Source organism: Ranitomeya variabilis, chromosome 7 (assembly GCF_051348905.1).
Source record: "Ranitomeya variabilis isolate aRanVar5 chromosome 7, aRanVar5.hap1, whole genome shotgun sequence".
Lineage (NCBI taxonomy): Eukaryota > Metazoa > Chordata > Amphibia > Anura > Dendrobatidae > Ranitomeya > Ranitomeya variabilis.
Genome location: NC_135238.1, coordinates 26,229,715 through 26,246,194, shown reverse-complemented (window position 1 = coordinate 26,246,194; position 16,480 = coordinate 26,229,715). Strand labels below are relative to the sequence as shown.

Below are 16,480 nucleotides of genomic sequence, written 5' to 3'. Positions count from 1 at the left end.
AAAGTGAAAGATAGAGAGATCACTAAAGAGAGATAGCGGTAGAGGGAGAGAGAATGAAAGAGGTAAAAAGATGACGAGACAGATAAAAAGAGACATAAGGTGAGAGAGACACGAGAGAGAGACAGAGAGAGGCTGTAGAATGTAAGTCCGCAAGGACAGGGTCCTCTCCCCTCTGTATCAGTCTGCCATTGTAATTTTGTTTACTGTAAACGATAACCCTGTACGTAACCCCCTTCTCATGTACAGCACCATGGAATTAATGGTGCTATATAAGTAAATAATAATAAATAGAGAGATAGGTAAGTAGTTGGCCATTTATCTTCCTTCCCATGTCTTTTCTCTCTTATAGCGACTTTCTCTCTCGGCAGAGTTCTCCATTTATCTCCCCATTTCTATCTCTTTCTCCATTATTCCTTTCTATCCATCTCTCACATTCTCATATCCGTCTGCTGCTTCCATCTTTGTGTCTGGGGCCTATTACATCGTCAGCTCACTATTTACCTGTTTCCATGTAAGCAGACACTAAGGCAAAACGATAAATACAGTAGATGGACAGATATGAGGATGTGAGAGATAAACAGGTAGAATAGGTAAATACATAAAGAAACAGATAGAAAAGAGAAGGTCAATAGAGAACTGTGTAGGTAGATACAACAGATAAACAAATAGAATTAGGTACGCAGATGACTAATTAGGAACTAGATCGATAGATCGTTGGATAGGCAAACTCACCAAGAACTTTCCTTTATAACTCACAACAAAACGTTTGAGATACAAAATTGGGATAATAAACAGTCCTTACCCCAAAACACAGCTTTCCCCTCCTAAACATCCCCTCCGCTCTGCCTCTGCAGCAAGTAGTTGACACTGAAGTGTCCTATGACATCTCCTCACAGAGACTTTGCACGGTCAGAGAAATTATTACATCCCAGGAGAGAAACAAAAATTGTTCGTCAATTAATATAGAGTCATAGGAAAGCTCGAGATCTTCTCTCGGATTCTAAATCCTCCAACTCCGACTTCGTCATCCAGGAGGAATAAATTCTCCTCCTCGCACCTTACAACCTGCATGAGCGGAGGATTATGTGGACTATCTTGGGATAATTTTTGTCAGCCATGATGAACAAGACAAGGTGGAAGTCATCAAAAACATCTCCGATTATCCCTTAATGTGATGTCATCTCTAGACGAAATCCAATGGATCCTCCTGGGAGGTTCTGAAGGTCCAAATGGAAGCGAGATGTTTCCTCAAAGCTGAAGGATATGCGTTTTTTGGAATATTCTTTGTAGAGGAATTGGTGGTCTTAGGTTTCATGGAAGAGTAACTGGAGAACCTCATTACAGCCCCAGAGCTGGTAATGAGCGTGGATAGGAGGGTAATAAAGGGCTATCAATTTCCGGATCGGGTTACTGCTAAAGTACAGGACACAACGTGCGGGCATTAAACTTTAAAGAAAGTTCAGCTGTCACCACCCCTATCATGGAACACTTGTCCCTTCATTACCCAGACCAAGAAGAAAATAGAGGAATAGAAAGATCTGAAGACATAACGTGGGGTCAAAGATGGAGGGTTATAATGGTAGATACTTGATAACCGTCTGTAGAAGTCCAGTACTTACTAAAGGTTTAGATTACAATGACCAAAAAGAAGCAGGGGCAGGAATATTTTCTACCAAATTAGGCCTTTCGTGTGTGTTCTCCTGTGGCGTTTCCAACAAGAACATGGTAACACATGGGGTCCATGACAAAATTGCACACAGGGAGTCAAACATGTGGCAAATCCTGGGTTTACGACAGTCAAAAGTGTCTCCTCGGGGTTGGCGGGACATCACCCTCCTCCCAGTTTGGGAAACACTGGTGTAGAACGCAGAAGCTGGAGATGACACTGGTGGGACCAAAAGCTCAGAGTCCTACTACAGGTCTGGAAGCATTAGAAAAAGAAGCTACCCAACTAGAGACTAGTAGTGGATAGCTGTCACTACCCACGGGATCCACTAGTAATAATAATATTCCAATAAATGCCCAGAAAACTAAAGGTGTGACATACAAAAAACATGTTCTTATGACTGCATCCCATAAAATACGGTCACTAGAAAGTGTCTGGCATCACATATGGTCACAATAGTATGAGAAATAAAAAAAATGTAACGAAAAGAAAAAATTAAGAAAAGTAACGCCCCATCAGGACCCTCACCTATTAGGAAGATATCCTTTCAGTCTGGAGGATCTGGAACGTCCATACATTACACTGACAGACTATTGAATGCAGTAGAAAAAGTGTAATTCCTTATTTTAACTGCGGAGGCAGTGTAGGGAAACAACACTTATAAGGTTTTCCAACAGATCACAGCAAATCACTAGGGATTTCAACATTGGGGCAAGATATGATCATCTTCTTGTTGGGGGACCCCTCAATGAGTTATATTGAAAACGGAGAACCCCTTTAAGCAAACAGATACCAACAAGATCAGGCCCAATCACTACGGTTTGTACTTTATACATATTGTTTAGTGTCATCAATCCCACCACACATGGTGAGAAAACAAGTACTTTGTATGTTTAAATGGGTATTTTGACATATTTGGCAACACAAATTATTAGGGTTATTAATAACGGGGCATAATTATGATTCCAGCTCTTGAGGGTGCAATGGGCATCTGCAGCACTGCAGAAGTTTGCAGAAATCTTTTGTGAATTCTGCCCAATTGTTTAGTCCTGGATGTAATTATTGATTCAATTCTTTACCATTTTTAAAGACCTCTGCTTCAAGACAGTGAATGGGCACAATCTTGTGACTACCTGCACAGACCAAATCCTGCTCACAGCTGAGGGTCTGGTGCAATATGGTATCAGTAGTGAGTCCAAGATACGTCATACAATTGTGTCCACCTCATTTGTGGTCAGACGGGGTCTGCACTGGGATTTTATCGTCTAAATGCAAGGAAGACAATTGCCAATCACTGACCGATAGCAGAGATCTATAGGCTTTATTGCTATGAGATGAGTTACTTACAAACTGCCTCCTCAGCTTGCTCTTCACCTTCGGTCCCTGGGCGTCTGGCGGCTGCAGGGGGTAGTGACAAGAACTAAGGTGGTTGTCTACAGAGATGCTCTTCCGCATGTGAAAGGAGCGCTGGAAATTTAGACGTTTTTCCTCTGGAGAGGAGAGGAGCGTGGGACCCAAACCACTGGTGTTCATCAGACTTTCTCCAGTCAGCCATGAGTTTACTGGGAGAAAACAAACAAACTGGTTTAAAATAAGATACTAATAAAGCTGGCCAGTCACACTAGAATAAAATCAGCCAAGCACACTAATTATGGTGTAACCAATCAGAGACTCCATAGGAAGGGTATACTGAATTTCAACATGCCTGATCATTTTGTTCAGTGGTGTCTGGCAGCAACTTATTCTCATTTCCCGATTTAGAATATATGCACGACTGGCCAATCTGAGCATGCATGTGAATGGAAATATCAGGAGAAATAACAGGAGCGTTTATCCAACATTGAAGGTATGACCAGCTTAGGAGAAGTAAAATTTAAAGAGGATCTATCACTTCCTAAGAAATTTCATGAAACCAAAAGAAAAAAAAAAATGTTCCAATATACTGTATATCATAAGGTAAAAAAAATAGGCTGAAGTCAGGGCCCATTGTTGTCTCACTATTTTACAGCTGTGTGAGACTTCCTGCTTCTCAGATGGGAGATACCACTATGTAGGAGAATAATGGGGGTGGTCAGGAAACGGAGGGCAGGAGGAGAAGGTGGCCAGAAACATCAACTATAAGCATGTAACTAATCTTTTACAAGCAGTCAACTAATCTTTTGCATACTAACCCTTTATAAGGAGCTATGTTCTCCTCCTGCAGATGAATGCTTTTGAAGCAGATGCCTCCTCTCCTTGAAAATTTACCTTTTAAAATAAGCTGTATAATCCTTCCTCCTTTCTGTGGGATGTGTTACACACAAGAATATCTAATTACATGGCTAGTAAATAATGATATTTAGTTCAAGGCAGGGCCACCATCATGGCATTACTGTTATTACTGGTGTATGGGGCCCTGAGAGCAGAAGCAAAGGGGGGCCCAGACATTGACAGCCTGCGCTGAGGCAGCACAGCCAAGCCACTGTATAAATGGCCTGGCAGACTGCATGGCACGCTAGGGCCTGGGGTAATTACTTTACTTTGCCAGTCACAGCCATAGCTACTTAGATTGTATGTCAGCAGCAGAGGGGATCGGCCAAGTGTGACACCAGTGACACCAGATGCTGCCGGCCCATTGTCTGTTTCTAAGCTGCCAGCAAAGTCCCGGGTCCTTGTGAGTATTGGTATTTAAAAAAAATGTTTAACAGGTTAGAGTAGAGTAGGGCCCGGCCAAAAGAGTCTCCCTTGGTACGGTGCTGACTTAAAAAATCTTTTGGCCAAAACAAAAGCGGTTGGCTATGTACACACGTGGTCAAATTTGTTGGTACCCCTCGTTTAATGACAGAAAAACACACAATGGTCACAGAAATAACTTGAATCTGAAAAAATAAAAATAAATAAAAGATCTATGAAAATGATGAAATGAAAGTCAGACATTGCTTTTTAATCATGCTTCCACAGAATTAAAAAAAAAAAAAATTGTATATGATCTGGTGTTCGATGGGAACTGTTAACGTGTGATTGGTGAGGACATGGTGCAGAAGTGGAGTTTTTCCAAGAGTGGGCGGTGGGATTGTGGAAGGTTCGAGAGGTGGTGACAGAGCCTGGCTGAAGTCTCAAGGAAGCCTGAAAATTTTGCCAATATTGGGCTCCGATATTCCTAGTGGTAGCCCTGGTTCAAGGTCAAGTTTAGGCTCTTCGTTGGAGGGGACGTTACACTGTGTGAGATCTGCATTTTGTCGATTTACTTTTTGATGAATTTTTAAAAAAATAAATGCAAATGATAAATTTCTGGCACTTGCAGCCTCCACTAGGGGGAGCTCACCAGACAGGGAGGTATACACCTTGCATTATGTAATTGGGTGTCAGCAATAACTGTATGCAGAGAGCTCCCTCTAGTGGTGAAAAATGCAATGACAGTGAGAACTTGTTCTGCACTGTTAGCACAGACCAGAAGCAGCCATACATAAACACGTTGTCTTGTTGTAATTAATGCCATTAATTGAGAAGACAAATAAGCAAGCAAAACACCAAGTCATTCAATGTAAAAAAAATAAATATAAAGGGAAAAATAAGATAATACAAACATAACGCACGCAGCGCACACACAGGATCTGCAGCTCGGTGACTGAGCTTTACTTGACAAAACATTTGCCTGTTTGAGTGGAGAACAAAAGCGGCTCTGGCAGCTTTCGGCACATGTCTTCCTCCAGTCACAGATGTGATGTCAAGGAGTGCAGGGAACGCAGCCAGCCCGAGACTCTTACTTGTAGAACAAGGGTCAGCTTTGAGCGATTTTGCTCCAGCAGAGCTGGAGTTCATTGTCCCCCGAGGGCCTGTCCATATGTCTAGATTTTATTAATCCACTTTGTAACATAATCTTCTATATCTCTCTACTATTATACGCTTAAAGGGGTTGTCTGAGAATAGAAAAAAGGGGCCAAAAAACAGCACTACCCTTGTCCAAAGTCTTTGCATGATATTGCAATCATTTAGAGGACTATTGCAATACCAGACACCGCCACTCGACAAGAGTAGTGCTGGAGAGCCTTTGCATTTGAAGTTAAAGGATTTTTCTCTCAAGAGACACTACACAGAATGAATGACATAGGTCTCATCATGGTGGCCCCATCGATCACCAGAATAGGGGTCCTGTTCTCCCTGCTGGTCCTCACTGCATGGATGAACTGGAAAGGAGCGCTGCTCATGCATACACCCCATAACAGAAATTGCAAGCGCTGTGCTTGACAGTCTCCACCAATCCCATAGATTTGACAAGGAATGACGGTGCTCATAATAAACCCCCACTCCATTCATGCTCTGCCTCACTAAAGTTGTGCAAGAAGCAATGGGGCACTTGAGACGCCCAATTTTGTGATAATGAGGACCCTCAGCAGTCAGCCTTTTATCACCGATCCTGTGAATAAGTAATAAATGTTTATAGTGAGGGACCCCTTTATAGGGTTATCCTTAGAAGTTATCACCCATCTTTAGGATGGGTCATATGTTGCATATTGCTGGGACCCTCGGTAATCCAGAGATAGGGGTTTTGACTTGTCTCCTATGAACTGAGCAGTAGCCAGGCATGTGCACCACCGCTCCATCTATTCTCTCTGGAGATAGCCAACTACAGTGCTCGGCTTTTACAGCAGTCCCATAGTTAATGAATGGAGCAGAGCTGCCCATGTTCAAGCACTGCTCCGTTCAGAAGGGGCTATGCAGAGCCCTGTGCTAGGGATCAATGAGGCTCCCAGTGGTTGGACCCCCAGCAATCTTCAAGTATCATGTGGATAGATGGTTACTTATAAAGATGGGACTATCCCTTTAAAAAAAAAAATTAGATTGCCATACATATGGATATTTAGCCTACAGATGACCCAAGATTCCAAGATGGAGTGGTGGTGCAAGGATCTGACAATGTTTACTGGATTACCCTTTTACTAATCCACTCTGGCCCAATGAGGATTTAAAGGGAATATTAATAGCAATGAAATAGGAAAGATGCATATTCCACCATCCTTTCAAGACTGGGATCCAGGATGCAGAAGTTTCCTGAGCTTCAATAGAATTGAATGGAGAGAGCCGGCCCTGCGCAGTCACCCGGCCACCACCGACAGCGGACACACATCCTTCACACCAGTCGTGTCCTGTATCTGCCGTCTTTCTCCAATCTGAACCTCTGGAGAACTATCACATGGAGCTTCCACCTCATAAAATGCAGTTTTTAATTTCAGGGTTGGAAAGTCATTCCGATGTAGATTTTCAAAGTAAGTACAACAGTGTATACAGTTTGTATAGTAAAATCTGGTGATAGATCCGCTATAAAAAAAAATCTTCCAGCTTTATTGCCCAAATAAAACCCTCAAAAACTTACCAGCCGGCGGCAACTTGCAGGACGTTAAGGTGTCTGTACTTGTTGAACATGTTGAAGGAAGTCGAGAGACCGATTCCTGGAGCTGCGGGACCCTGGTCAGGACTGGAGATTGGGGGATGCTGGGAAGAGTCAGGGACTTCCCAAGGACAGGTCTCTGCAACTTTCTATCCAGGGACCTAAATGTGAGAGCAAATAAAAATAATGTATCACACCTACAACCAAACCGATACATTTTTATGAAAAATACATGGGTAAGGCTGGTTTCACACTTGCGTTTTGATCTGCAGCGTTTTTTTAAAAAAAGCATGTGGTGTAAAAACGCATGTAAACGCGGCAAAACGCCGCGTTTTTTAGACGCATGCGTTTTTGCATGCAAAAAAAAAAAACGGGCATTTTGCAGCGTTTACATGCGTTTTTTCCTGCGTTAGCGTTTTTTAAACGCATGCTGAGAAGTGTGTGACAGCTGCCAATCATCAAAATCAACTAGAAAACCCACTATAAACAGAAATAGCTAGGGTTAGGATCCCTAGTAACCCTAGGGATCCTAACCCTAACCCTAACCCTAGGGATCCTAACCCTAACCCTAACCCTAGGGATCCTAACCCTAACCCTAAGGGTTAGGGTTAGGATCCCTAGGGTTACTAGGGATCCTAACCTTAGGGTTAGGGTTAGGATCCCTAGTAACCCTAGGGTTAGGGTTTTCTTGTTTTTTCTTGTGTTTAGGGTTAGGGTTTTCTTGTTTTTTCTTGTTTTCTTGTGTTTTTCTATAAAAACGCATGCGTTTTTAACGCAAGCAAACGCATGTGCTTAAAAACGCATGCGTTTACATAGACAGCAATGCATTTTTTTGCCGCAAAAAAACGCCGCTAGAAATTACTACAGGTTGCATTTCTGCAACTGAACGCACGCATCAAAAAACGCATGTGTTTCCGAAAACGCGTCAAAACGCATACTAAAAAACGTATGCGTTTTTTAATGTTAAGTATAGAAAAAAAACGCATGCGTTTTTTAGCGCTAAAACGCTGCAGATCAAAACGCAAGTGTGAAACCAGCCTAATAAAGTTATGCTAGTAGACCCGAGTCCCATCAGGACTCATTCGGTTTAGTTAGTGAACTCCTTAAATGGAAGACCCTCCTTTACAGCTGATTAATATCTCCTTGTCATATGGATTTTTTTCTTCTACCTGGTGTAAATGTCGCTGTTCTCCTGAATCCGGCGTTGTTTTTCTTTTGTTCCTGCGCCTCTCCATTCCTGACATATGGCCACTTCTTCTTTGTATATAAATCTAGTCTTGTTAGCCAAGGGGGCAGGATCCTCAACTCTTCATGATGATTCCGCCTTCTTGGCTATCAAGACTAGATTTATAGAGGAGGCCATATCTCAGGAACGGAGAGGCGCAGGAACAAAAGAAAAACATTGCCGGATTCAGGAGAACAGCGGCATTTACACGAGGTAGAAAAAAAATACATAGTTATTACAATGACATGTCCCCTCTTTAAAGGTTTACAAAAATAAACTGCACCCCTCAAGCTTCAGGACCATGTCTGGCCTTGCAGCTCAGCATCATGCATATTAATTGGACTGAGTTGTAATACTAGACTCAACCCATAGACAAGAGCGGTGCTTTTTATAGAAAAAAAGCTGAATCTTATCCTTTTGCCTAACCTTGGTCTACCCCTTTAAGAGTTGGAACCACAGTAGAAAAAGATATAAAAGTGTAGGGGGCCAAAACATTCCTCATCCTGGTGGTATAGCGCATGCTTTGGATGCGTGTCCCGCCACAGGGGTTACTAATTCGAAGTCTGCAGTCAACAAACATGAAGTTTCCCAACGGCAGAGGACGACTCTGCCCAATTATCCCGACCCGAGCCCAGACACACGAATATATTTGTAAGACTTCAGTGAAGCTTTGCCCTTCATAAAGACGGCTTAACGAGCGAATTTACAAGACTCTGAAAATTGGCTGGGAATCCTGACGTTCAGATCTGGTTGGCTCGCGTTGGACGGCAGCGAAGACGTAACCCTCCAAATGGCTCGGATAATACTGTAATTAATTTGAAGCTTCCAGCAGTTCTGCAAGATGCCAATACTTCATTCTGCTGTGGATTATCTGCTTACTACCATTTATTTATAGAGCGCCAGCACATTCAGCATTCATTTACAGGGCAAAGTCATAATTCACAAGTCACCCGCCACCAAGAGAGCTGACAAACCGATTTCCCTGTGTAATGCTGCACATACAAATTAAAGCTCTCGGCCAAAACTGGCGCATTGCACTACTGTAGCGCAGGACCTAAAGGGACGGGGGCAGGGCAGGGGTTCTCTCTTTGGGGTTCTCGCATGCACCATTTCTGATGGGTTAGATTACCCATCTATATGTGGCAGCCAGAACTCCCATCCACTTCCATGAAAGATACGACATTAGCGTAGCCGCATCCGCTCGTGCTTCCTAAATCCCATTCACCTCTAGACATCGGAAAGAGAGGTTCTCTCATCACATAAATGGCCGGTATGGAAATACCCCTTTATGTACTATTGAATTCAATCTAGATATTTGTAAAACATTTGGCTTAGGCTACTTTCACACATCTGTCTTCGCCGTCAGGCTCAATCTGGCAAATTTTGAAAAAACTGGATCCGGCGAAAGATGCCGCCAGATCAAGTTTTTTCCATAGACTTGTATTAGCGCCGGATGACCTTACGTTTCGTCCAGTTTTTGCCGGATCCGAGAAAATTGTCGTTTCCAGCGTCTGGAAAAAAACGCACACAGTAACGGCGCTTCCAGCTTTTTGCTAGAATGGAAGCCTATGGGAGCCGGAAAGTGACGGATCTGGAAAATGACGGATTCCAGCACCGGATTCCGATTTTTTAAACTGAGCATGCTCCAATTTTTTTTTAATCCAATTATCTGGATATGCTAGTCTGATCTGTTGAAAAAACGGATCCGTCGGATCAGTATTTCAGATTCTGCAACGGATCCGTTTTTTTCAACATTCAACAGATTGTGCAAAACAGACGGCAAAAACCTGAAGTGTGAAAGTAGCCTTACACTGATACTTTGTACCAAACTGATAAAAGTATGTGCCCCCTCCACATTACACCTCCGGGAGCTTTCCTGATCTCCCGTTTTCCATCCATAGACATTAATATGGAGTCGGCCCCTCTGCAGATATAACGGCTCCCGCTCTTCTGGGAAGGATTCCTACAAGATTTTGGAGGCGTCTGTGGGAATTTTTGCCCCTTCAACCAGAAGAGCATTTGTGGGGTCAGATACTTATGTTGGGGAGAGGACGAGCTCACAATCTCCATTATAGGGGTTGGATGGGGCTGATGTCCGAGCTCTGTGCCCCTGCTCATGTTCTTCCCACCAAACTGCCCCTCCATGTCTGTATGGACCTTGTGCATGGTCATGGGGAACAAAAAAAAAAAAGTCTTCCCCGAACTGTTCCCACAAAGCTGGGAGCTACAATTCCTACAATGTCTTGTGCTGAAGGATTAAGATTTCACTGAAACTAAGAGGCCGCCCCCTGATAACAGCCCATAGTATTATCTCTCCACCATCTGTACAGGGGGCACAGTGCAGTCAGGGGGTAACATTATCCTGGAATCACCAAACCCAGACTCCTCCATCAGACGCAGATAGAGAAGTGCGATCCGTCACTGCACAGAACACGTCTCCTCCAGAGTCCAGTGGTGGCGGCTTTACACCACTCCATCCGAAGCTCGGCATTGTGCTTGGTGATGTACGGCTGCATGCAGCTGCTCGGCCATGAAGCTCCCGGCAGGAGCGCAGTGTTTGTGCTGATGTTATACCAGAGGAGGTCTGGACTCTGCAGTTATGGCATCAGCGGAGCATAGTGACTTTTCTACCCTCTTCCATCGGTGACTCCACTTTGTAACATTATGGGGTCTCCACTTTGTGGCTGAGTTGCTGTGCTTCCTTCCACTTCTTAATAACATCACTCAAAGGTGATGGGGGATGATTTAGGAAGGAAGAAATGTCAAGAACGGACTTGTTACCCCGGTGGCTTCTATTACAGGACCGTTCAGGTATCGATGAGCTCTGCCCCACCATGTTTGTAACGGCAGATGAGATGATGAGGGTCCGGATGTTATACACCTGGGGCAATGGGGATGAATGAAAAACCGGAACTCTTTGATTTCCGTGTGTCCTGATACATTTCCCCATACAGTGAGGATGGATAGATACACGTTATCAGCTTCTCATTTATATCTCGCTGGCACACATCCATCTACAATCTCCTGACGGTAACATCCACAGAACACGAGAAGCGGAAACACTTGGAATGAGACATAAGTTACAAATATATCTGCTAAGTGAACTATTTCTGTACATTGTTGGCAGCGCCCCGTCACCTGGCTGTATAGGAAAAGCGCATTGCAGTCATCGTCACATTACTGTGACACATTAGGAAGCGATACGGTAATTAGACAGCTTTCCACACACCAAGCTGGTAAATATACTGTCACTTGTGTGGCCTCAAACTGGCAACATCAGCTCTCAGAGTTGTCTGTTCACATTACATCCTATGCAGAATTATCACTCAGCTTTCCCGCACTTCTGAATGTCAGTTCTAGATCAGTCGCTTCCATATCACAAAGCAGATTTACCAGTTAGGAGCAAAGGATCAAAGGGCGATACCCGATATTGGAAAAGTCATCAAATTCATCATTGATTATGGATGCTAAAACGCTACAGCTGGGTAAGGGCTGACAGCACCATGTAGAACAGACCTGGGCAAGATGCGGCCCGCGGGCCGCATCCGGCCCGCCTGATGATTTTTAACGGCCCGCCAGCTAGCTGTCACTTCTGACAGCCGCCGCCGGCACCGCTCGGCCAGCCGCCAGATGCTTATGAGGGCTGGCGGCTGGAGTGAAGGCCCCGAGCTCATCCACACGCTGCGCATTGCAGCGCATACAGTTCCTCCAGACTGGAGTCCTCCAGGGTCAGGATGTGATTGACACAGCATCAGGAGCCATTGGCTCCCGGCTGTGTCAATTATTCTTGTGACCGGAGGCAGCATTATGCCACCGGTCACAAGAGGCTGCGCTCCGCATCGGCCCTGTACGTCACGTGCGTACGTCACGTGCGAACGTCACATGCGTACGTCACTCCAGCGCCGCGCGGGATGTGCTGCGGTGAAGAAAGTTGCTGGCTGATGGTCTCCGTCCTTCGGGTGAGTATCAGCGGTGGTCTCAGCAGTGGCGTATCCAGGGGGCCCCAGGCGCAGCCGACAGTGCAGCACTATATGGGGGCCATAACATTTGTGCAGCACTATATGGGGGCCATACTGTTTGTGCTGCTGTATATGGGGCCATACTGTTTGTGCTGCAGTATATGGGGCCATAACGTTTGTGCAGCAGTATATGGGGCCATACTGTTTGTGCTGCAGTATATGGGGCCATAACGTTTGTGCAGCAGTATATGGGGCCATACTGTTTGTGCTGCAGTATATGGGGCCATAATGTGTGTGCTGCAGTATATGGGGCCATAACGTTTGTGCAGCAGTATATGGGGCCATACTGTTTGTGCTGCAGTATATGGGGCCATAATGTGTGTGCTGCAGTATATGGGGCCATAACGTTTGTGCTGCAGTATATGGGGCCATACTGTTTGTGCTGCAGTATATGGGGCCATAATGTGTGTGCAGTAGTATATGGGGCCATACTGTTTGTGCTGCAGTATATGGGGCCATAACGTTTTTGCAGCAGTATATGGGGCCATACTGTTTGTGCTGCAGTATATGGGGCCATAATGTGTGGCAGCAGTATATGGGGCCATACTGTTTGTGCTGCAGTATATGGGGCCATAACGTTTGTGCTGCAGTATATGGGGCCATAACGTTTGTGCAGCACTATATGGCTCAAGTGTCTGTATGGGGCATATATTAGTCTGGCCCTCTAAAACCATCCCAATTTCTCATGCGGCCCCATGGCAAAATTAATTGCCCACCCCTGATGTAGAACATTCTAAAGCAGCACTGAGCAGTGTAGCCATGAATCCAGCTCTAGGTGAGATAAAACACTTACTGGAAAACTGCAGCATTGTCTGTGTGTGTCTCTCTGCTTCTCTTTCTTACTCTGCTCCTTCTTACTTCTCTATAAACTTTAAGAGGCAGTTGTAATCTGATCCCTCAGTGAAATGGCAGCACAGATAATCCCCATTCTACAGTGAATAATGGGGTCCAAGACCGGGAATGGGATTAGAGGAGCACCAGGGCCCTGATCCATGTGATAATGCCATACTTGACTAATATAATGTAAGAAGAAAGTTACATACTTCTACTATAGCAATGGCTGCCTGTGGTAGGGACACTTCACTGGGGAAGGGATTAGAGTAAATTATAACAATAATTACTTAAGTAACTTACCCAAAGAATTAAAAATCGCAAATGGGTTTCAGTATCAAGCATATATGGGCTCGGGTCAATAAACCATCAATGCAAGATTCACAAAAACCCGTCATCATGCAGATCAGTTACAGAAACGTCAAGTTAAAACTCATCTACTAGATCTCGAATTGCCATCAGTGAATGGAAACATCCTCTTACTTATGCCCGTTCATGACACAACTCATTACAATATAAAAAATAGTTCAGAAGAAAGGGGTAAACTGTACTGAGCTTTGACCACGCGTTTCAGGGCCGAACCCGAAAAGATCTCTTTATCAGGTCAACCCTTATAGGCGAGTGGAGTACCACCATTTTGCCTGGCTTGAACCAAGAGAAGTTATTACATATTCACAGGATTCGGTGATAAATTGCTCATTGCTGGGGGTCTGAATTGGTCGAGATCTGACCACTGGGACCTCACAGACTAGGGTATGGAATGACCAACATTACATTAGAGGACCACCATGTATTTCACCCTTTCACAGTTTGGTATGGCACTATAGCGCGTACAGGTTTTAAATAAGCTGAGTGCAAAAAAACAAATAATTGTTTCCATTCACTGTCAGCAAGCAAAAATATTGCATAAATATATGAAAAAACAATCCAAACAATGATAAGTTTTCTACCTGGACTGTGTGACAGTGCAACAATAGCTGCCGCTCCTCCTTCCAGTGCTGCGCCCGGGCCGGATGTCCTCTCTTGATTTCCTCAAGCTGAAATACTCGGTCAGCTTCCCAAATGAGGACATGCTGCCACCCTAGTTTCTCATGTGACGAGGACTTCACCCTCTGCCCCCAAAGCTTGGGCAGGTATGATGTGAATTCTGGCAGCATCCCCTGAGGGAGAAGGAGCAGAGATTCTCTCTTCAATATCCCGAGCGTCTTAGGTAATGATCATCTCAGGAACCGCAACCAATCCTATGGGCTTCAAGTTAAAGAGGACAACCACAATGTTGAGGTACAAAGTTTCCTTTCCCTGAATATATATATTTTTTTTAAATGGTGTAAATGCCGCCGTTGTCCTGAATCCGGCGTTGTTTTTCATTTGTTCCTGCGCCTCTCGGTTCCTGAGATATGGCTCTTTCTTCCCTGTGGGTAAATTAAACCTTGTTTTACAAGTGGGTGTGGTTCTCAACACTTCTCTTGAGCACCACACCCAGTTGGAGAAAAAGTCTAGATTTATATACAGATAAGAGGAGGTTATATCTCAGGGACGGAGAGGGGTAGGAAAAAAAGAAAAACATCACCGGATTCAGGAGAACAGAGGCATTTAGACCAGATTAAAAAAATATCAACCTTTATACCAAGTGACACATCCTCTTAAAAGAAAAACACTTTCCAGCAGCAAGTTAGGAGAGTCATTATACCATGCAGGGACACTTAAAAACATGCAGTGCTCGTGTTTATACACAGAAGCCAACCCGAACCAGCCGAGCGGCAGTATAAATGACGCAGCAATGAACGGTGATGCGTTTTTCACTACTGGAAACTCCAACAGACTATGCAGATAGGCTGGAGTCACCGATGCAGCAGAGCTCAAACAGTGAATATGGAGAAATGTACGAGTCCCATGTGCAGTGCCATGGATTGTATAGAAAGTATACACTCATTCACCACACTTCTTGTACTTTTTTAATTTTTTGCCAGTCAGGCTACAATAAAATCCAGCTCTTTGCTACCTAATTATAGTGGTATTCATAGAAATAGTGGTTGCCATGTGAACACTCAACGACAGGTTTAAGGACTTTTTAACAACAGCGAAATATACATATCTCAAGAGAAAATATGGCAGATGTGACATATGGAGCGGAAGAAAACCAAAAAGAAATGGATGTGTGAAAAGCATCATAAAAGTCATCAGACTCATTGGGACACAATGGGTATTATAATAGTACAACAGACACAAACATAAAAGATAATAGTGACAAAAAGGCGAATGGGACAATGTGAAAAAGTTCTATTGGAAATATGTACATCCCACTATGATTAGGGATCAGATACTTTACTAAATAAGTACACAAGAGCCTACATCTACAAAACCTGTCCTCATAATACAAAGCCACGTCCTCCTCCTAATACACAGCCATCAGGACACGGCCCCGTCCTCCTCCTCCTAATACACAGCCATCAGGACACGGCCCCGTCCTCCTCCTAATACACAGCCATCAGGACACGGTCCCGTCCTCCTCCTCATACACAGCCGTCAGGACACGGCCCCGTCCTCCTCCTAATACACAGCCATCAGGACACGGCCCCGTCCTCCTCCTAATACACAGGGATCAGGACACGGCCCCGTCCTCCTCCTAATACACAGGGATCAGGACACGGCCCCATCCTCCTCCTAATACACAGGGATCAGGACACGGCCCGGTCCTCCTCCTAATACACAGCCATCAGGACACGGCCCCGTCCTCCTCCTTATACACAGCCATCAGGACACGGTCCCGTCCTCCTCCTAATACACAGACGTCAGGACACAGACCCCTCGTGAATTAAAAGTTTTGAAGTCTTAAATACAAACAAAGAAAATGCAACCTGAAAAACCAAAACGTGACACAAATTTACAAACTATGAAACCAGTTTTCCCAAATAAAGAGAGCAGCACACAACTCACATAATAAGGCCATGTGCACACGGTCAGTATTTGGTCAGTATTTTACATCAGTATTTGTAAGGCAAAACCAGGAGTGGAACAATCAGAGAAAAGAGTGTGATAGAAACTCGTCACCACTTCTGTATTTATCACCCACTCCTGGTTTTGGCTTACAAATACTGATGTGAAATACTGACCAAATACTGAGGTGTGAACGTGGCCTAAGGAACATACTGGGACCGAACATCCACACAACCAAACGAACAGCCAGATGTTGTCTAAATGCACAAAACGTTGACTTCACACAACATAACACAAATGTTCCACATGTGAATATCATAAAAGAAAATAAAAAAATAAAACAAAACACAAGACATGGAACTTCTACGAGAACATAAACCCATTTTCAGTAAATGACCCTCCTGCTATACCGGAGAAGTGTCCGCCATGATGCT

General features: G+C 44.2%; 1 protein-coding gene across 3 annotated transcripts in view; it reads right to left on the bottom strand.

The window, feature by feature from the left end:
* LOC143785632 (ankyrin repeat and fibronectin type-III domain-containing protein 1-like) overlaps nt 1–16,480 on the bottom strand; it is a 269,138-nt gene that overhangs the window by 196,346 nt on the left and 56,312 nt on the right. For 2 of the 3 annotated variants that reach the window (XM_077274662.1, XM_077274660.1), the window contains exons 2-4: nt 14,060–14,350; nt 7,020–7,195; nt 3,014–3,228 (exon numbers count right to left, since the gene is read on the bottom strand). In XM_077274662.1, the coding sequence (XP_077130777.1) occupies nt 3,014–3,228; nt 7,020–7,195; nt 14,060–14,181 (513 nt within the window). In that variant the 5' untranslated portion in view covers nt 14,182–14,350. The remainder of the gene's footprint in view (nt 1–3,013; nt 3,229–7,019; nt 7,196–14,059; nt 14,351–16,480) is intronic. The other variant, XM_077274664.1, reaches the window with a different exon arrangement.